The 22168-nt window shown below is 38.0% G+C and overlaps 1 protein-coding gene across 1 annotated transcript; it reads left to right on the forward strand.

Annotated features, from left to right (window-relative positions):
• The first annotated feature begins 2551 nt into the window (after nucleotides 1–2551).
• LOC105044280 (uncharacterized) lies at nucleotides 2552–21975 on the forward strand. Its single transcript, XM_010922099.4, has 9 exons — nucleotides 2552–2679; nucleotides 2852–3198; nucleotides 15848–16348; nucleotides 17316–17499; nucleotides 17791–18088; nucleotides 20959–21031; nucleotides 21104–21194; nucleotides 21305–21384; nucleotides 21475–21975. Exons 2-9 carry the CDS (start codon nucleotides 3181–3183, stop codon nucleotides 21721–21723), a joined length of 1494 nt encoding a protein of 497 aa, XP_010920401.1. The 5' UTR covers nucleotides 2552–2679; nucleotides 2852–3180; the 3' UTR covers nucleotides 21724–21975.
• Nucleotides 21976–22168: the final 193 nt, after the last annotated feature.

Consider the following 22168-nt stretch of genomic DNA (forward strand, 5'->3'; position numbering starts at 1 on the left):
GCAGTCTCAGGAATAGATTGTCGCTAACGATTATAAAGGATATGAATTGATTTTTTTTTTCCCCAAGTTTTCTGTTGATGAATCTTATGGTATGATTATTCAAGCACAGCTGCTCCATGTCTTTGTATTGCTGGAAAATCATTGCAACTGACCGACACTCTCTATCAGGTTATACTGGCATTTTATATTTATTAAAAGGTTTTATTTTTATAATTCAAATTCACATTTTTTATATGATTTGCGTTGCCTTTGCCAAACAGTAGCGTCTTATGCCTTGTCAAAATATTCAAGGATTCTTTCTGTCCATGACATCAGAGGAATCTCCGGAACCATTGGTAATGCAGGGCTAGCAATTATAGTGGTAGTAAATTGGAAACATTGATATCATGTTTATCTGGACCCTGCCTATGCCATGTGATTGTTAGGTTTCGGAGAGATGAGTTTCGTAGAGCTTATGGCACCCTCCGCTTTTTAGTAGTGGGAGGTCCGCGTGTTACCACTATGGACGGACTGCATGAAACCACATGCCCTCTCTTACATGGAAGGCACTATCACTCATTAAAGCAGACACTAGAAGATAAAATATTCTCCTTTACGCTTTTGGTCGAAGTTTGTGGCTCTACTACCTTTGGCTCCGGTGTTTCCTGAAGGGATGCGATAACATATTATAGCGTGTTTGGCATATGAAGGAATTTAATTGATACTTAATGTGTTCCCATTCAAAGCGTAATAATGGAGCGCTCGGTGCTTGCAGTCATAAGCCATCTCTTTCACTTGTAAATAGAGTTCTCACCTTCCTCCAGAGCATACAGAGGCAAGATCCAGTCCTTTTATATGTATGGTCCAGTCAGTTTGTCTAGAATTCTTATTTCAAGAAGGCTGATAACTAGGGAGCCATGTCTGGTGTTTCAGTAGTTCCTGGTATCAGCTTCATCAGATCTAATATAAACTTTGCTGTAGATTCTGAAATTTCTTATCCGCTTTTAAATGATCTAGAGCTTCGGTTATTGAGAGGTTAGGATCATCGTGAAGCTTGGTCCGTGCCCATTTCCATCAGATTATCATCGTTTTTAACCCACTCAGAGTGGTTGGGAAGCTGAACTTGCATACCATCCACTACCAGTTTTATGACATAGTCACTTCCCATGTGTCTTGTTCGTTATGTGGCGGGGTGGATCATCCGTCATTCCTTCATTTGTTCAACTTGCTTCCAACCATGTTAAAGTCCGCTTTGTAGGTACACAACCGAGAGACAGAGCCTAAATTATTTTGTTAATGATTCAGGTCGTCTGCAATGTCGCTGATCACGGAATCCAAGTTGCAGCATAAACATAAATGGACGGAGAAACTTCTTAAACTTGTGGTTGAGAAATTTGGTCGCGCCAGATATGAACACCGACTAACATCAACACTACTCGAGACACGCTTTCGAGAGTGCGGATAACTTATGTTCCTATGCCATATATCAACTCTATTCTTCATTTATCAAAAAACAAAAAAAAAAAAAATCTATTCTTGAAATGCAAGTGTTTGGAATAATACCCACCCAATTTTTCTATTTATTAAATTTAATTTGAAAGGCTATGTCTGGCGCATCCCGAAAATAATGAGGTCTATGATCCAATGGACGATGCCGAGTCTTGTCATGTGACTTCGCAACGTGACCACCTCTTCTAGTAAACCCTTCAGCGGTCTCTTGAGCGGAGGCAGAAAGCATCTCTGAGCAAAAGATGATGTCATTCGCTCTCCATGTAATATTGTTGCCAGGACTATGAAATCTTCAGCTTTTAAGTTAATTCTTTCAATCGCAATCGCAACTGCATTTCAGCGAAAAAAGTGGATTGAATTCAAATAAAAACGAAATTTAGACGTGCGGCTATAATTGAACAATGTATATACGTGACTTGATCAGGAAATTCCGTGGCACTTCTTTCGAGAAGTTCCTTCACAAATTTGTGATTAAATTTCTACTAAGGAGCTCCCTCTATGAATTGTGTCCCCTACATTGCTGAAGATTTAAATGTTGAATTAGTGATGATATCTCCAAATAACAGATCCCAGTTAAAAACCCGCATCTAACTTTATAAAAGAAATAAGGAGTGGTATTAGCTTAGCAACCATTAGACCGAAAATCTTGAAACTAAATAATGACTTGTATAGAGATTGTTGTATGTCATTGCAACAGGGAAAAAGAAATAACAACATTATTTTGCTTACTTTTCTATTTATAAGAGAGACATACGTAGTTGAACTACTTACAGAACAAAATATATAGGTAATCGATATGAAAACTTGAATTGTTGAGAACTATTAAGTAAATGGGTAAAATATTATTTTAATCTGATGACACCAGCAATTACCATTGTCCTGGATATATAATAGCTATCATGGTATGATAACAAGTAAATAACCGGGCATCGTTAAATCCGAATCCCCGGTATGTGTACCAACAAACACCATGCGAGATACTTGTTCCTGTAAAGACACGACAACCACTGTAATGCTGTTTAGTTCTCGGTGCAGACTACTCCAAAATGCCAACCGTTCACAAGGACCGGGGTTGTAATGGGAGACCGACCCTCCTTCCTTCGCGCGAGTCCACCGAGTTGGAGTGCTTTGAGAGATGTGAGGCGCGCGATCGAACGATCGAAGTCGCGAAAGAAGATCCATCCCAATCCGGTTCGGAAAACCCCCTCGTTTCCCGCCCCAGCCGCAAAATTTTACCGGCCGTTTCCCTTGTTTTCCACCTATTCGAATTCTCTCTCTCTCTCTCTCTCCCTCCCTCTCTCTTTTTTGTGAAAAAAATATGGTAAGTGGGTAAACTGACCATATTTGTGATGCGTATCATCAGGGTGGGTGGGGAGCAGATGTCAACACTCAACAGTGAGAAGATGATTGATGGAGCTGTCAGATGGGACGACCACCTCCGAACATCCTCTGTCTTTTTCCCTTTCTCACCGCTCCTTCTTTTTCCCTGCACCATCACACTGGTAGCGTAAAGCGGCCAGCGGACGGGGAGAGGAGAGAGAGAGGGGAGGAGCGGATAGGGGATGGTGGCACTTGAAATTTCAGTCACGATCTTCGTCTTCTGAGAAAACTCATTAGAGCTCTATTCTGTTCGGTTCTGGTTCTTAGCGGCTGCTGCTATAATCTCGTCGGGCGCTCGGTTTCTTGATTTCCATGGATTCCCGAGAACAGGTAACTATGATGAAGAAGTGCTCTATTTTCCTGTCTTCCTTTTTTTTCCGTTAATGTTCTTTCACTTTTCGTGCATAGAATTCCTCTGGATATATTTTACCTTCTGCTTTTCCCTCTGGACATGGACGCATGATTTTGTGATGCATAAAGAATAGGGTTTCCTGGTGCTCTCTTCCATTTCTTATTCTTTCCTTTTTTTTTCTTTTTGGTTGTTTGTATACTCTACTTTGACAATGTTGCTTTTGCCTTTTATCTTTTTAATTTTCTTAATATATTTTTAGGACGACTCGATCCTCTAATTAAAGAGCTGGGTCTCTTGGAATTAGTTTTCAAGAAAAAAAAAAAAAAGTATTATTTAAAAATAATTCGATTACACGTGTTAGTTTATGCGCCTCTCCCTTACCAATGGCAGCCCGTGCGATATCAATTGAAGTTGAGGTTCGATTAATATAGACTGATAATAAATCGACCCCAAGATAACTGGGTCTACATGTTTGCTCGGCTTATACCGGGCTTCTCTGTCATATCAAGTATGGCCTTGTCAATCCCAAATGGTTACAACAGTGCCACGTAGACTTGTTCAAATCCAATTATTTTGTACTGCAATTAGTAGTTTTCTGCAAGAAATTGATTAAATGAGTGAAAACTTTGTGCGATGTATTATCCTGGATCCTTAGGCGACATATACAAGCATTTCTTAAACGTAATTGTTGAGAGATACTGATATATCATATTTTATTTTGATGCACTCAACGGTTTTAAGTGCTTGTCTGCGTTCACTACCATGTCGGCAGGTTGGGAACATGATACAGGATTGCATGCCTATGTATCATCCATATCAATCCGCATAGGTGAATGTTGGATTATATCAATGTGTATAGAACCAATATGCACCTATACAAGTTTTATATGGAGCAATAGTATTAGAACTTTCTTCACTTTTCACTATCTTGAGTAGTCTTGCATCTTTGAGGAGGTTTTGAATCTTCTCCGAATATTACCATCATATAAGAGCTTCACAATCATATAGTGGAGTTGGGAAGCAGTTGAGGAAGCTGTATAATGGCATTCCCACTCTGCCCGCCCATCTGCTAGATGCCGATGCTTTTAGCTGTACTTATACCAGAGCTTTGTATGGTGGTTGTTCTTGCCATCTTCGTTGCAGCACATATATAAAGATACATACATATGGATACAGACATATAAATGTACATACATACATACAAATATGTACATACTTACCTTTTCTTATATTATTGCTTTTAATATCACTAATTGTTAGATGTATATCCTAGAAGTCAGATTGGCTGATACTTGTAAAATACTTTTAGGGTATAATTTATAATTTAACTTTGATATTAGTAAAATTGAATTTTTTTCATTCACATTGTGTTTAATAGTGTCTTTGAATCGTCCATTGGGTTAATGGATAAGATAACACATATTCTCAAGAGTTGAAAATTTGAGATATGTGCTAATTTTAGTTAACTCATAAATTGCTCTCAATCATAGGATCATCACGGAGATGGTGATCGATCCGGAAGATTGATGTACGATTGTTTTCTTCGGATAGATGAGTCTTCAATCTACGGTGTGGAGACACCGGAGCGAAAATACAGATGCTTGTTAAGAACAAGGGTACTGAGTGTGACCATTTACGAACAGTCACAAGGATATCTACTTTTTTGTTAGTAACATGTTCATAGCTGCGGTTGTGTGTTCAGTTCTCTGATCTGAAATACATCGGCAGTTGATCTTAAGGGTGCTATAGTTTGACTACACCGTAACTCGATCTTCTAGCCATACGGAGCTTTGAGGTGTATGTTGGCTGTAGTATGTTTATTGTAGGAATTGGATTGCATCAAAATGGGATCTATCGACCTCGGTAGAGGAGAAGCAGTCCTATGTAAATCATGAGATTGAGTCCAAAAGTCCATGATCATGGCAATGTGAAAGATAGAAAAGAGTTTCTATTGGGTTTTACATTGGATTCGAATCGATTGATCCTATCATATGACAGATATGAGGTTTGACGAGTTTATCTTGATCTCGATTCTGTCGAGACTCATGATAGAAAAATCGAATCACATAGTAACTGCATTAGAGGTTCATCCTTTAGTTCTGCTGGGTTGTCAGTACATACTGTTAGGTGTCACTAGTGGATTGTGGGACTAATTAGAATTATTTCGATGATCAATAATTCTAATTGACTGAATTGAAAAGAGTTTCGGTCTATCTAAAAGAGTTTCGATGATGCTGATGATAGAGATTACAACATATCTCATTACCAGACAGAATTGGACATATGGAGTAACACAAACAAGGGTTTTGGTCTTGGATTGCACAATTAGGTTAAGTGTAGTCTAATTGGGTTAGGAGCTATTGAGTCCTAGCTTTGGATTTAAGGATATCATGCTAGCACATGGTTAAATCTATTTTTTTCTCCTTAATTTTGAGTCATGTTAGATAGGATTTAATCAATTTGGTGCAAGCTCCAATTGGATTCCAAATGTTGGTTCATCCAAGTTCGAATTTGATCTAATTAGATTAGGTTTGTGGGGGTGCCAAATGTTGGCGCCACCCAATGTTGTTCGGCCAAGTGATGGGGCGCACCCATATGGATTGGATCCATGTGTGTCGCCCAAATCAGATAAGGGAGAATGAGAGGGATAAGCCTCATCCACTAGTGGATGAGGATAAGAGATTTGAATTTACTTTGAATTCAAATTCAGATTTGAATTCAACTTTGAATTTAAACCGTTTGAATTCGAATCGGAGGTGGATTGAAATGAGGCGATAACAACCTTATCCTATCTCCATGCCAATCTGAATTTCTCGTTGGTTTTGTGCGACAAAACAAGAGAGAAATCAAATTGGGACGGATCTAGGAGAGTCCTTCTATTTTAAGGAATCTGATCGGATCAGATTCCTATAAAAAGGGATTCTTTTTGATCAACCAGAGGGGTTACGGCACATAGATCATTTTCCACGCCTCTTCTCTCTTCTATCTTTGATATCCATCCCTCTTCCACGTCCAAGGGTGTTGGATGAGCCATCTGGTGGGTTCAAGATGTTGAACGCCTTTAGTTCTACGTGAAGAGTCGAAAAGGCTGCGATTAGGGGCTGATCAGAGTTCTGTCGGAGATTAGATTTGAATCTGATCAAGAAGCTTGCAATTCCGTCTAGGAGTAGGCAGATTGGTCGAGGAGAAGGTATCCTAGATCAAGTCCGAGTGGATACCTGTAGAGGTCGGGCACGTGCGCAGCTCCACGGTGAACTTCGAAGATCATTGGATCATCAATCGTGAAGATCGTCTACCTATGCACGGTGATGAGATCATCTCTTATCTTTTATGTATGCTGATTTTTATTATTTAATATGCTGTTTATTATGATTTTATCTCATTTGGATCTAAGTCTTGCATGTCGGATCGAATAAAAAATTTTTGAATTCCGCTGCGTCTGATCCGAATCGATCCGATGCGCTATCCGATTCTTCAACTAGTATCAGAACCAGATTAGTTGGATCTTAGATTTAAATTAGATCAGATCTAATTCAGATGTGATCTAAAGAATGATTAGATTTGAAAATATTTAGATTAGATCTGAATATTGCATGTTTAGTTAGATCTAAAATTATTTTAGATTTAAATTCAGCATGTGGTAGACTAGATCTTTTTTAATATATATGATATATGTTCAGACCTATTTTATTGTCTGAGTAGTCTAGTACTCGGAATGAATGTATTATTAAGCCGTTCGGTTATAGAAGTAAGTAGGGTTTAAAGATCCTCTCTTTCTATTCGATAGGGTGCTCTTATGACGTATAGGGATGCCATGTGAATACATCCATTAAGAAGAACCGCGAAAAGGAAAAACTTATTTTCTTACAAAACTCTAGATCCAAAAATCCTAAGTTTTGATGCATGATTAAGTTATTTAGTTATTAAAATTATTTTAATTACTAAATTAGAACTTTTGTTATGCATGGATTACAAGAAAATGATGAAATCCTGAAATCTGCTGCTGGCATGCCTGTTGGGTCGACTCAGTCCTTGTTTGAGTCAATCCAGAACCCTGGAGGGTCAGCTCAGTTTCCAACTGAGCCGACTAAGTTTTCATGCTGAGGCCAATAGGATTTCTATTTGTCACAGGTTAGTCGATTTAGTCCTTGAACTGAGCCGACTAAGTTCACTGAGCTGACTTAATTCCAGGGTGAGTCGACCTAGTCCTGTGTACAGAATTTGTATATGATACAATCTATAACCTAAATTGTTTAGATATAAGACCCATGGACTTAATTAGAAATTAAAGATGAAATCAAAAGATCTAATTGGGAATTTAGATCTGACACAATTTCATAAATCATGGGTTTAAGGGTGTGGGTAGGTCAATTAGGTCTATTGGGAGTGGTTGATCAAACCGACTCAAGAGTTGACTAGGTTTAGGTCAAGAGTGCTTCAGATCAACCCAATAGTTGTAAGTTTGGTCAGATCGATTAACAGTCATATGTTATCGATCAATTTAAGACCTAATTCGACTCAGTGGTTCAAGTCTGGGTCAATAGGTTAACTTGATCGATTTTAATCAACCAATTTGATGTCTAAGATAAATACATAGATTGTGGTTCTTTAATTGATTTCGTTGTCTGATTTGGTCAACTACGTTGGTGTCTAAGGAAAGCAATAGGGGGATCCTCATACATCTTAACTTATGTGGCCATTTTGGAAGGTTAGTTTCTGTATTAAGTCAACTTGTTGAACTCGAGCTAGTTCATGCCACTAGATTAGTCATAATCATTATGACTAATTAAAGAAAAGATCTAAATCAAATTTTTTTAATAAAATATTAAGTTTAGCGGTCTTCCGTCGTTGTAGTTGTGCGAGCTCTTTTCGGGGTTGATTATTCTCGGCTGGATACAGTGATTCAGTTGCACTGAGAAGATGCAACTATAACTATTAGGCATGAGATGCTGCGAATTGGAGAGGGGTTAGGCTTAATATTTCAGATACGGTGAGAGTCCCAATGATGGATCTATTTCGCGCAAACAGTGGGTCTGACTTAACTAAGAAATGGATCAATATTTCGGATATGGTGAGGCCTATGAATTAGAGACCGAAGTTGGCTGCAATGTGTTTGGAGAAACACTGGACAAGAGTTGTCCACTTATCAATTGATCTAATATCAATAATTTTTAGGTGAGATGATGAGTCAATTGGTGAGACCGTAGCACTGACTTAAGACTCTTAATCATGGAGGTCATCGCTTCTCTTCCAAGAGAGTGGGAAATCGAAAAAATAGTGTGAGCTCTATTTTATTTTAAAAATAAAATTTTTAAAATAAATTGATTAAGTCAATTACAAAATCTAATTAGAAATTTTGACTCTCTGTAGGAACAATATCTGCTTCTAATATCCTAGCTTGTATCTTATAAATCAATAGGTTTATTGGACCAAATTTTAAGGATTGACTCTGAAACTTAAAAATTATTTTGAGTTTTGAAAAATTGGCCTATGCTCTTGACCAGGACCTTTCTCCTCTTTCAGCCCGTCCAATCGCTGATCAGAGAGCGTCTCATGAGTAGTTGGACGATGACAACAAAGTTAGGTGCTACGTGTTGGCGTCAATGTCTAATGAATTGCAACGCCAACATGAGGATATGACTACTGTCAGACAGATGCTGACTCACCTACAAGAGTTGTATGGTGAGCAGAGTCGCGCAGCTCACTTTGAAGTATTCAAGCGACTCTTCGAGATGAAGATGTGTGATGGACAGTCGGTCCACGATCATTGTCTGACAATGATCAAGGACCTCGAGGAGTTTGAGAAGCTCAAGTTGTCTATGCATAAGGATTTGCAGGTTGATCTCATTCTGCAGTCCTTGACTGATTCGTATAGGAAGTTTATTATAAACTTTCATATGAATAAGATCCAATGCACCATCTACGAGTTGGTCAACATGCTGGTTACAACTGAAAGTACCATAAAGAGTTCAAGGGGTTTTGTATTTGCTGTGGAGCAGACTTCTTCCAAGAGAAAGTTTACTGGGAAGAAGAAAAAGTCCGTAAAGAAGCAAAAAGTGGAGAGCAAGAAGAAGGAGAATAAGGAGGTTTCGAAGAAAAAGGCTGTCGAGAAGAGAAAGTATTTCTACTGTGATAAAGACGGCCATTGGAAGCGGAACTGTCCAACTTATCTGGCGACCCTGAAGAATAAGAAGGATGGACCTTCTGGATGTATACTCGTCATAGAAACAAATCTGACAGGTTTTTCTGCATGCAGTTTGGTGCTTGACTCTGGATCTAATGCTCATTTATGCATTTTTTTGCAGGATCTTGAGGATAACAGGAGGTTGAGGGATGGAGAAATGATCCTACACATTGAGAATGGAGCAAAAATTGCTGCTGTGGCTGGGAAAACCTATCCTCTATGATTATCATTGGAGAATATTTTGATTTTGAGAAACTGTTATTTTGTACCTGTCGCTAGCATAAATCTGATTTCTGTATCTTGTTTAACACAGAAAGATTATGTAATTAATTTTTTTAAGGACTATTGTACTATTTATTTGAGAAATAATAAAGTTGAAAATGATTTTTTATCAATGGTCTTTTTCAGTTACATATTGATGTTTCTGTTTACTGTATCGAGTAAAATATAAATGCTATAGGTTCCAAACGTTTTAGAGATAATGTAAATGAAAAGTATTTATGGTACCTAAGGCTAGGTCACATTGCAGAAGACAGGATTAACAGATTGAAGAAAATCGGATTATTGAGTCCGTTGACTTTCAAGTCATATTCGGTCTGTGAATCATACCTTCAAGGCAAAATGATCAAGCTGTCCTTTGTAGGATATGGAGAAAGGACCACAGAGTTACTTGCTTTGGTGCATTCTAATGTTTGCGGTCCATTCGATGTGTCGGTCAGAGGAGGTTTTGTCTACTTTATTACATTTATCGATGATTTTTTACGGTATGGGTATGTGTACTTTATGCGACACAAGTCTGAGGTCTTTGAAAAGTTCAAAGAATTCAAATATGAAGTGAAAAAATAAATCGGAAAGCCCTTAAGGCTCTTCGATCAGATCGAGGAGGTGAGTATCTTAGTGAAAAATTTTTGGATTATCTTAAGGAACATAGAATTATCTCATAGTGGACTTCATCTGGAATGCCTCAACTCAATAGGGTTTCAGAATGGAGAAATCGGACCTTATTAGTTATGGTCCGTTCCATGATGAGTTTCACAGATTTTCTTGATTTTCTTTGGGGATATTGTATTTTGACTGCAATATATGTACTGAATAGGGTTCTATCTAAAACCGTTCTTACCACACCATATAAGATATGGCATGGTAAGAAATCGAGTCATCTCAAGATTTGAGGTTATCCGGCCCATGTCAAACGACAACAGATGGATAAGTTAAAATCTAGGTCCTTTAGGCTCGTTTTATCAGATATCCTAAAGAGTCGTTAGGATATTATTTCTATCTTCCGAAAGATCATAATGTGATTGTAAGTCGACATACAGTTTTTTTTGAAAAATAATTTATTCAAGATAGAGACATGGGAAGACATTAGACTCGAAAAGAAAGTCTTCAAAGAGCAGCGAGCCTTGAAACCTGAGGAACCAATTCAGTCTGAGCCGATCCACGCACCTCCACCTCATAAGTTTAGTAGGATTTTTCATCCTCTTGAGAGGTACTTAGGTATTATCTCAGAGGATGTAAAAAAAATGTTGCTCACAGAAAATGGGATACATGGAGATGACCCCAAAACCTATAACGAGGCGATATCAGATATCGACTTCGAGAAGTGGTTAGAGGCAATGAAGTTAGAAATTGACTTAATATACTCAAATCTAGTCTGGATCTTGGAAGATCTATCTAAAGATATTATACTTATTGGGTGTAAATGGATCTTCAAGAGAAAGATAGATGCAGATGGAAAGGTAGAGATTTTTAAGGCTAGGCTCGTGGCAAAAGGGTATAGTCAGTGTGAAGATGTTAACTATCAGAAAATCTTCTCGTTTGTTGCCATACTTAAGTTCATCCGCACTTGCTGTTGCAGCATTTTTGATTACGAAATATGGAAAATGGATGTAAAAATGGCTTATCTGAATAGGTATCTTGAGGAAGGTATCTATATAGAACAGCCGTTTGGTTTCACTTTCAGTGATGGTGATATAAGGTTTGCAAATTGCCTAGATTCATTTATGGACTAAAGCAAGCATCTCGGAGCTGGATTGCTCGGTTCAATGATGTAATCAAATCGTTTGGTTTCATCAAGAACGAGGAGCCGTTATATTCAAGAAGGTCAGTGAGAGCGCTGTTATTTTTTTCGTATTGTACATGGTTGACATTCTCCTGATTGGGAATGATATTCTCATGTTGACCTCGGTCAAAGTGTGGTTATTTAAAGAGTTTTCTATGAAAGATCTAGGAGAGGCATCCTTCATTTTGAAAATAAAGGTCTGTAGAGATAGATCTAGGAGGATGTTGAGACTATCACAAAAGATGTAAATTGAGGTGCTGAAAAGGTTCAGCATGGAGAACTCCAAGAGGGGTCCTGTACCCTTCAGACATGGCATTCAACTCTCCAAAAAGATGTGCCCCAACACACCGGAAGAGATTGAACGCATGAGCCATATCTCTTATGCTTCGGCTATAGGGAGCCTCATGTACGTCATGCTTTGTACACAACCTAATATCGCTCATACTACGAGTGTTACAAGTAGATATTAGTCAAATCCAGAGAAAAACACTGGACTTCTGTGAAGTGTATCTTTAAGTACTTGAGAAGGACTAAGGATATGTTTCTGATCTTTGAGAATGGAGAACTGAAGGTGCAGCGGTATATTGATTCAGACTTCATGTCTGATATCGATGATCGGAAGTTGACATCAGAAAATATTTTTTTGTACAATGGTGGCGCTGTCAACTGGAAGAGTTTCAAGCAGATTGTGATAGCAGACTCCACCATGGAAGTAGAATACATCGCTGCATCGGAGGCTGTGAAGGAGGCGTTCTGGTTCAAAAGGTTTGTTGCAAAGCTTGGAGTGATGCCATCAGATGCCATCCCTCTCTGCTGCGACAACAACGGTGCCATAGTCCTAGCTAAGGAGCTGAAGTCTCATCAGAAATTTATGCACATCAAGCGGCGATTTCACCTCGTCCGCGATTACCTCGAGAAAGGATGCATCAAGGTGATGAGAGTCGACACTACGGATAGCATGACTGATCCACTGACGAAGCTGTTGAGCCAGTAAAAGACTGAAGCCCATATTGAGAAAATGGGACTTAGATTTGTGGTCAATTGACTTTAGATCAAGTGAAAGTTTGTTAGATGTATGTCCTAAAAGTCAGATTGGCTGACACTTGTAAAATATTTTTAGGACATAATTTATAATTTTATTTTGATATTAATAAAATTGAATTTTTTTCATTCACATGTGTGTTTAATAGTTTCTGTGAATCATCCATTAGATTAATGGACAAGATAACATATATTCTCCAGAATTGAGAATTTGAGACATGTGCTAATCTTTGTTAACTCATAAATTGCTCTCAATCATAGGATCATGATGAGGACGGTGATTGATCTGAAAGATTGGTGTATGATCATTTTTTTTGGATAGATGAGTGTTGAATTTACGGTATGAAGACACCAGAGCGAAAGTATAGGTGCTTGTTAAAAACAAAGATACTGAGCGTGACCATTTACGAACAGTCACAAGGATATCTACCTTCTCATCAGTGACATATTTATAGCTGCGGTTGTGTGTTTAGTTCTCTAACCTGAGATGCATCGACAGTTCACCTTGAGGGTGCTATAGTTTGACTACATCATAACTCGATTTCTAGCCATACGGAGTCTTGAGGTGTATGTTGGCTGCAGTATTTCATTGTAGGAATTGGATTGCATCAAGATGGGATCTATCGACCTCGGTAGAGGAGCAGTCCGATGTAAATCATGAGATTGAGTCCAAAAGCCCATGGCCATGGAAATGTGAAGGATAGAAAAGAGTTCCTATTGGGTTTCACATCGGACTCGAATCGATTGATTCTATCATATGACAGATATGAGGTTTGATGAATTTACCTTGACCTCGGTTCTGTTGGGACTCATGATAGAAGAACCGAATCATACGATAATTGTATCTAGAGGTTCATCCTTCAGTTCTGCTGGGTTGCCACTACATACTGCTAGATGTCATTTAATGGATTGCGGGACTAATTAGAATTATTTCGATGATCAATAATTCTAATTGGTTGAATTGAAAAGAGTTTCGATCTATCTAAAAGAGTTTCGATGATGTTGATGGTAGAGATCACAATATATCTCACTATCAGGCAGAATTGGACCTATGGGATCACACAAATAAGGATTTTGGTCTTGATTGTACAATTAGGCTAAGTGTAGTCTAATTGGGTTAGGAGCTATTGAGTTCTAGCTTTGGGTTTAAAAAAATCATGCTAGCATATGGTTAAATCTATTTTTTCCTCCTTAATTTTGAGTCCTATTAGATAGGATTTAATCAATTTGGTGCAACTTCCAATTGGGTTCCAAATGTTGGTTCATCCAAGTTCGAATTTGACCTAATTAGGTTAGATTTATATGGGCGTCAAATGTTGGTGCCACTCAATGTTGTTCAGCCAAGTGATGGGGCGCACCCACATGGATTGGATCCATATGTGTGTCGTCCAAATCAGATAAGGGAGAATAAGAGGGATAAGCCTCATCCACTAGTGGATGAGGATAAGAGATTTGATCTCTTTTGAATTTAAATTCAGATTTGAATTCAACTTCGAATTTAAACCGTTTGAATTCGAATCGGATGTGGATTAGAATGAGACGACAACAACTTTATCCTATCTCCACGCCAATCTGAATTTCTCATTGGTTTTATGCGACAAAATAAGGGAGAAATCAGATTGGGGCGGGCCTAGGAGAGTCCTATTTTAAGGTGTTTGATCTGATCAGATTCCTATAAAAAGGGGTTTTTTTTGATCAACCAGAGAGGTCACAGCACAGATCATTTCCCGCGCCTCCCTTCTTTCCACACCTCCTCCCTCTTCTATCTCTGATATCTATCCCTCTTCCATGTCCAAGGGTGTTGGATGAGCCATCTGGTGGGTTCAAGATATCGAACGCCATCAGTTCTATGTGAAGAGTCAAAAAAGTTGCGATCAGAGGCTGATCGGAGTCCTGTCAGAGATCAGATTTGAATCTGATCAAGGATCTTGCAATTCTGCCTAGGAGTAGGCGGATTGGTCAAGGAGAAGGCATTCTAGATCAAGTCCAAGTGGATATCTGTAGAGGTCGGGCATGTGCGCGGCTCCACAGCGAACCTCAGAGATCATCGGATCATCAATCGCAGAGATCGTCTACTTGTGCACGGTGATGAGATCACCTCTTATCTCTTATGCATGCTGATTTCTATTATTTAATATGCTATTTATTATGATTTTATCTGATTTGGATCTAAGTCTCGCACGTCGGATCGGATAAAAAATTTTTGAATTCCGCTGCATCTGATCCGAACCAATCCGGTGCGCTATCCGATCCTTCACTAATATCATTTCTTCTTACACCAGCCAACTCATGAAAAAGAAATAATCATTTTCACAAATATTGATGTTATATTGGGGGCATCAGAACAAAATTTGCCCTCTTTATGCTAGAGGAATGATTGAGAGGGAGAGAATCAACTGAATCTTGTAGTCCAAACCAATGATGGTAGCATGTGCTGCTAAAACACTCCCTTGCTCTTTGGTCCTTAGGCTTTTCTTGGATGGAGCCTCACTCTAGCATCATGGTTGGTGATTTCTCAAAGTAAGGAAGTGTATGCATGGCTTCTGCTAGAGCCTCCTGTTTCCCAGCCTCTTGTCACTAAAGAAGGAAAGAAGGCTGACATACTCAGTCGCTCTGTGTATGTATACCTCTGTTTCAGGGTGGGGCCACCTCACTCCTGGTAATCTGATGAATTTTGTCCTTTCTTTCCCATCCTTTGATTAGAGGACTTTCAGAATTATATATCCTCCCTTGAGTCATATCAGCTAATTCTGTTAACTTATTTTCATGTTTCAGTCCTTTACCTTTACACTATTATTGTTTAATGACATATGTATGAAATAAAATGAATCAAGTTATGATTTGTAAACAGTATGAAATAAAACAGGATCCAGTTGCGAGGAAGAGTTTGAGGAAACTTGGATTTCATGTGCTATTAGGATAGTCACTCTTTCTGATTCTCTCCTCCCTCTCCCCTTTGTATCTGGTCTTCCCTGATATCTAATATAGTATTTTTTTGGTGTGTTGCATCATTTGCATCACTAATATTGAAATAAGCATATACCTTCGGATTATGAAGAATGGAATGGTTTCTTCTTCCTTTTTTTTTTTTTTTTTAAAAAAAAGGACGATGCCATTTTTTGTAGTTCTAATGTTTTTTTGGATCCTTTTTAACTCACTGCTAAAAATTTCTGCAATTTCATGTGGAAGTTGCTTCCATCATTGTTTTTCCACCAGAAATTTGCAGCATGTATAATGTATCTAAAGATGTCCCTTTTCTGGGAATTATGTTCTTGTAGTACTACTATTGGAGGAGGATACTTATATCCTTTTCTTTCTCTTCTTCTTCTTCTTTTTCCAGGATGGTGGTGCAATGAGCGGAGTAATTGAAGATCTTACATCTGTTCACCAAGGAAAACGACCTAACCTTTCCATTGAGATACCCCCAAGAAGTATGGGAGTTTCCTCTATGAATTTAGTGAAAAAATATATACCTTCAACACCTGGTTCTGTTTCCACTAGAGTGAATAATCTCCCCACATGCAGTCCTGCATCTGCAAGAATACAGGCTTCACCATGTTCATCTTCATCTAAAGCTAGACCCTCCATAAAAAATCTCCTCCCAGGATTAAGCTTCAAGTTTCGCAGTTCAGCTTTGGAAATTGAGAAAGATGATGTTCAAGTTCTGGAGGCATCATCTGGAGGAAGGCGAGAGAAACCTTCTGTCCTGAGGTCATTTTCTTTTACAAAGATATTCAGCCCTACTGTGAGAAGAACATCGTCCCTACCAACTGACCCACCCGAAGTTCTAGATGACAATACTTTCCATGAAGCTAGTGTAAATGATAGCATCTCCTTGGAAGTAAGTCATTTCCCATCCATGAGGAGTGTGTTCTTTGTTATACAAATTTAAGCATTTTGAATGAAATTTGACAAGTTATATTATGCAATGTGCATTTGTGCTTGAGTACTTGTGTATGTCTGTGCATGCACACTATCTTTTCTTTTTGTTTAGTTTTTCTTACAGATGCGCTGTTTATGAGAAATCACCACACTTTCTTTATATACCCTAAAATTACTCAGGCTTGGTCAGCTTACATATTTCAAAGAGGTTAAATTCTTTAAAGCTTTTATCCTGCATGCTTTCTCATCAGATATAGTTGTCAGGTAAGAAATATAAAACTAAATTGAGCATGAGAAAGGACCATGTAGCTTTTATTCATGAACCATGTTGTAAGAAAGCCTATTGTATGGGCATTAATTCTTCTTGTCTACAATGTAAAGTACCTTATGTAATGTATGTATTATTCTTGTGTACAATGAAAAATACCTGACGTACTTGGAGATTGGGCTGTTCATGACACAAAGGAGAGCAATTGAGACTCCATGGTGGCCAACACCATCAGACTGACTCCGTAAAGAAGCAAAGGTCCAAGCAACAAGTGGGTAAAAAGACCATACACTAGCTGCAAAAGGGAAAATAGGCAAGGAATTGATTCAGCTTTTCTTGATTTGATCACTGGAAGAAGTCAAATTGAGCAAACCTATAAAGGAAAAAGTTCCAACTAACCGCAAATAAGCAATGCATTATGCAGGGGCACTTGAATCCTTTTATATGAGTATAATACATGTTTAAAGAACATATAAACATTAAATGTGATACATCAGGATCTTGTAAAATGCACACAAACATCTGCATGTGAGCCACCTTGACATAGATGTTTATGCATCTGAGCATGCCAAGACACCAACTTGAGGATTGTTTGAAATGCATCCGCATACTGAATGTTACTTTATTGAACATTGACAGAACCTTTTCACCTTGGCAGAAAAAAGAATTTCAACGGCATATTTCTCGTTCACTTTCGCTACCCTCAAATGCTAAAAGTATCAAAACAAGGAGTATTAAAAGGATGGATTCTTTAGGCGGTGTACTTCGAGTAATTCCTTCTACGCCACAAGTAGTGGGCACCAGTGCTGCTGTGCCAGAGGTCATCACTGCTGTAGATTGTGGTATGTCACACATTCTTTTTGTCATAATATGTGACATTAGAATATTCATCACAGTAACAATATCTGAAGAAGAAAATATTATAGTTTTATGGATGTTTCTATTGTGCATTATTAGGTTTAAATCCTCTTGCAGTTGCTCTCAGCCTATAGTTTTGAACAACTAGCAAATTGAAAAAGATGGAAACACCAGTGGTTTTTTTGCATAGTTTCTTGGTTCATTTGCTTTTCATTGTCATAGTTGCTCTTTATCATCGATAACCAACCTATGTTTTGTCTAGTTTCATAATTCAGAAATTGGTGATGATGGTGAGGATATACCTGAGGAAGAGGCTGTTTGTCGAATTTGTATGATTGAGCTGAGTGAGGGAAGTGATACTCTTAAATTGGAATGTAACTGCAAGGGTGACCTTGCTCTAGCCCATCAAGAATGTGCTATGAAGTGGTTTAGCATCAAGGGTAATAGAAATTGTGAAGTTTGTAAGCAAGAGGTTCAGAACCTACCTGTTACCCTGTTACGGATACGAAGTGTTCAGACATCTGCTACACGCACTGGTAATACCTCAAATCAAACAACGGTGTATAGATACAGGCAAGTAATTGCAAACTTCTTGTGTTTCCTTTTTAGGATGTATAAGTTTTCTTTTGTTTACACAGACACATGCAACTTGAGGATGCTGTTATAAGTAAACTATGTATTGGAGAAACGAGTATTCTGTTTTATTAACATTCATCATAATCAATATGTGGTTCTTCACTTTTCCATGAACTAAAAATTCTAGCCCCGAAATTGCTAATTGTGTGCTGAATTTGGTATCGTAAATGTTCGAAGACCGCTTAGAATTCTGTCGTAACACCTTAAAGCATTAATGAAGTCTTGTCTTTTGGGAATATAGGAACCTCATCTTTGGAAGTTTAAACTCATTGTATTTGGAACATTTCTTCACTTTTAGGAAAATCAGGACCTGAATTTTAAGATAGAAATCATATTGTATCTTTTAAAACATATGATTATCTTTACTTCCTGCTTGGATTCTGGAAGATCTTATCAGTCCTGGGAGATATTCCAGCAAGGCTTCCCCTTAGAGATACAGCTGAAAATAAAGTTGTTGAATGAGATTGGAACAGTAAAAGGGGAGCTGATGTTGGTAACTAGTTCCTGTATTTCTTGGACAACCTACTGATCTGAAAAGGTAATCTAACTTATTATTTAGATGCATGGCCAAAGTTCCTATGTGGATAAACCACCTCTCCCTCTAGATAAACTAGTCCCAAACCATCAGCATAAATGGTATATTTGGTGGACAGCCTACCGGGCGTCTAATTAGGCCCTTATGGCTTGTCATTTAAGGCCCCTTCTGGGCCTTACATATAAAAGAGTTGCTTTAGGAAAACAAAGACTTTGTTTTCCAAAGGTCTTGAGTGCATCCCTGGGAAAAAGGATATTGTAGTAAAGAGCAAGATAAAATGTGCATATATGAAATATATGCTAGTGGAATCACAATCAGAATATGATGGTAAATTTAGATGGGCGAATAACAGAAAGCACAAGTTAATTATTGGTTGTAACTTTATGATGGGAGTACCTCCATTTGGTAAAAGATATTTCTTGAATCTCATCTAGCAATTCAGGTTCATGCTTCCCATAGGCTTCACATCTAAAATCTTCAAATTTTCATAAAAAAGATTGTGTGCATATGACCATTGAGTGCTTGCTCAAATGGAATCAACTTTGACTTTGAACAAGCAGGTGGGGTTCTGATTCTGGTTGGAATAAATCTCAAGGGGTCGAGTAGGTATAGGATGGAAAGGTGGGTATTAGCCCCTACTAATCTCCAAAAATTGGAATGTTCATATATGAGAGAGAGAGAGAGAGGCTGATGAGTGAAATACCAAGGAATGACTAGATGATAGAGATAGAATATTCTCTGCGAGGCAAGAAAGTAATCACCGTGTAATTGGGAAGCTGACATAAGAACTTTTGGTAGGGCATCAGAACCATTGCATGCATTAGTCACCTGCTCATCTACCTCTCAACCTTTTTCTTTTGTCATATTTTCAGGTAAAATTTTTAAGCTAAAGATAGCCAAATATCCACTAGTGATTTTATGTATGTATGTATGTATGTATATGTATAATATGTGAACACCCACACAACTTTTTTAATAATGTCGGTTTTGATTGGAAAACCGGTGGTCTAGCCATCAATGGTCCGAGCCTTTAGATATGATCTATTATTTCTAAACTGCTTACTACCAAAAAAAAGAAAAATCATGTAATTGGAGATTCTTAGCCTGTCATCAATTCATGCGTCCAATGATAAAACTGGACAGTTGAAAAATACAAAACAATGGATGTTTTTTTGACTACTATATGTATGGACTAGGGATCTCCAAATCAATTTTTTTTGGATGGGAAGAAGTCTAGATACAGTAGATTATATCTAATGGCTTGGATCATTAGCGTTGGGCCCTCGGTGGTCAGGACTGACCTTATTAGGACTTTTGTGTGGATGCCCATATATTAGCTCTACTCTCTCTCTCTCTCTCTCTCTCTCTCTGTATGTTTGTATGTATAGATCTACTTTATATTGGCTGATGTGGAAGGTGGCCACGTTTTGGATAAGCCCAATATTTTCCAAGATCTCAGCAGATATGTGAAAATTGATATATTGAAATCTTCACTAATATGGTAAAATTTATATTATAAACTGCTTTTAAGATGCTTAAAAAAGTGATTGGAGAATCTTTGTGGATATATTGACATCTTATTGGCTGATATCTTAGGTTATATTTGTTTATGTCAACTGATATTATAACATAGATCATATCAATGGTTGCCTAATACCAATATATATCGATATCTCAGTCAAGATGAAAATCTTGCTACCATATGTATAAGAGTGTTTCCGCGAGTTCGTAAAGCCTATGTGTGTTCTTTAGTCTATGTACTGGCAATCTCCATCAATATTCTATTTAATGAGAACCTGTACTTCAGCGTTGGTAAATTCAGTAAGTAATAGTGGTGTTAATTGATGCTGTATGGCAATCTAGCTATGCTTTCTTCTCCAATTTTGTCATCAGGTTGAGGATAAGGTCACAATCTCAACTCTCAATTCTGTGTTTCCAGAGTGCCTTTCCTCTAGCAGACTCAAAATTTTTAAAACCATGTGAGACCTAACAATTTAATAATTTATGAGGTTTGACCTTTCTTTTCCAGATGACTCCTTATGATAATTGCTTCAAACATTTTGCATTCAACAAACTTGTCAAATTTCCGAATTAGTTAAACTTAATGTCACCCTAGTTCGAGCATCATGAGTCAAGGATCGAAGATAGTTCTCTACCATCAACTGTAAACCTCACAAGGTTTCATTATGAAATTAAATCAACTCAGCAATGCTTGTTCCACAAGTTGCTCTGGTGTATGCTTGTAATGATTTATTCTGCATTTTGTTGTTAGGTTCTGGCATGACATGCCTATCCTCGTAATTGTAAGCATGCTTGCCTACTTTTGCTTCCTCGAACAACTGTTGGTAAGATACACAAGTTGCAAGGCTTCTTTATTTCTGTTAAACTAGCATCATCATGACTACTGTTGTTGGCAGGTTGCAGACAATGGTACTGCTGCTCTAGCCATCTCTTTGCCTTTTTCTTGCATCTTGGGTCTTTTTGCATCTCTGACTTCATCCACAATGGGTACTAAGCAAAACTATAGTTCACTAGAAGATTACAATGCTTCTACAGCAAGAGACATAAAAATTTGCCAGATATTTTCTGATGGTTTCTTTTGTGATTGGAATATGCAGTGATGAAGCGATATATTTGGGTCTATGCAGCAGTTCAGTTTCTGCTGGTTGTTTTCTTTGCTCATCTTTTCTACTCATATGTAAGTGGGAGAATCCCCCAATATGCTCTTCGTTAAATCCATATGGATGATTTGGATCCTTTACAATCCATTTTGCATTTGCAAGTGCAGTTTCATATGCAAACTGTCATATCTATCATCCTTGCCACGTTTGCTGGATTTGGCGTTGCAATGAGTGTGAGTTCTCTTGTTGTTGAGTTATTGAGATGGAGGAGAAGATGGCTGGCTGGCTCAGAAAACCATCGTAGATCTCAAGGGACGGGGCCAACTCCTCGACCAGTGACAAGCACCAACCATCCACATCCAACTGCTGAACTAGATGGAGTTAATATTGAAATTCCAGTCATGTCTCAGGCCTGAGTGGCAGCAGGCATTAGGTTTGTAAGAATTCTTAATATTAAATGACAAGATGGCCGTCTGTTTTTTTGGGCAAAAAAATCAACTGGATCGATTTCAATTTGGTTTGCTTCTTTTTGACTGCTTTTTCAAATGCCATTGTTGGTGTTGGACTGCTGTTTTATGAAGTTAATGCCTGGGACCGTGTTGATGCCTCACTCAGTTGTATATTATAAGTATGCTACCAGTAAAATTGAATTACTTGGGTTCTTGCCATCTGTTGTTGGTTTTGTTCTCCAATATAACAAACAGTTTTCTAGTAGCCTTGTGCTGATTTGTCAACCGTATGTTGGAAGTATGCTACCGGTAGGATTGAATTATTTTAGTTCTTGCGGTCTGTTGTTGTTGTTGTTTTTGTTTTTGTCCTGTTGTTGTTGTTTTTCAAACATTTTACAAAAAATGCAAGCAT

Source organism: Elaeis guineensis, chromosome 4 (assembly GCF_000442705.2).
Source record: "Elaeis guineensis isolate ETL-2024a chromosome 4, EG11, whole genome shotgun sequence".
Taxonomy (NCBI): domain Eukaryota; kingdom Viridiplantae; phylum Streptophyta; class Magnoliopsida; order Arecales; family Arecaceae; genus Elaeis; species Elaeis guineensis.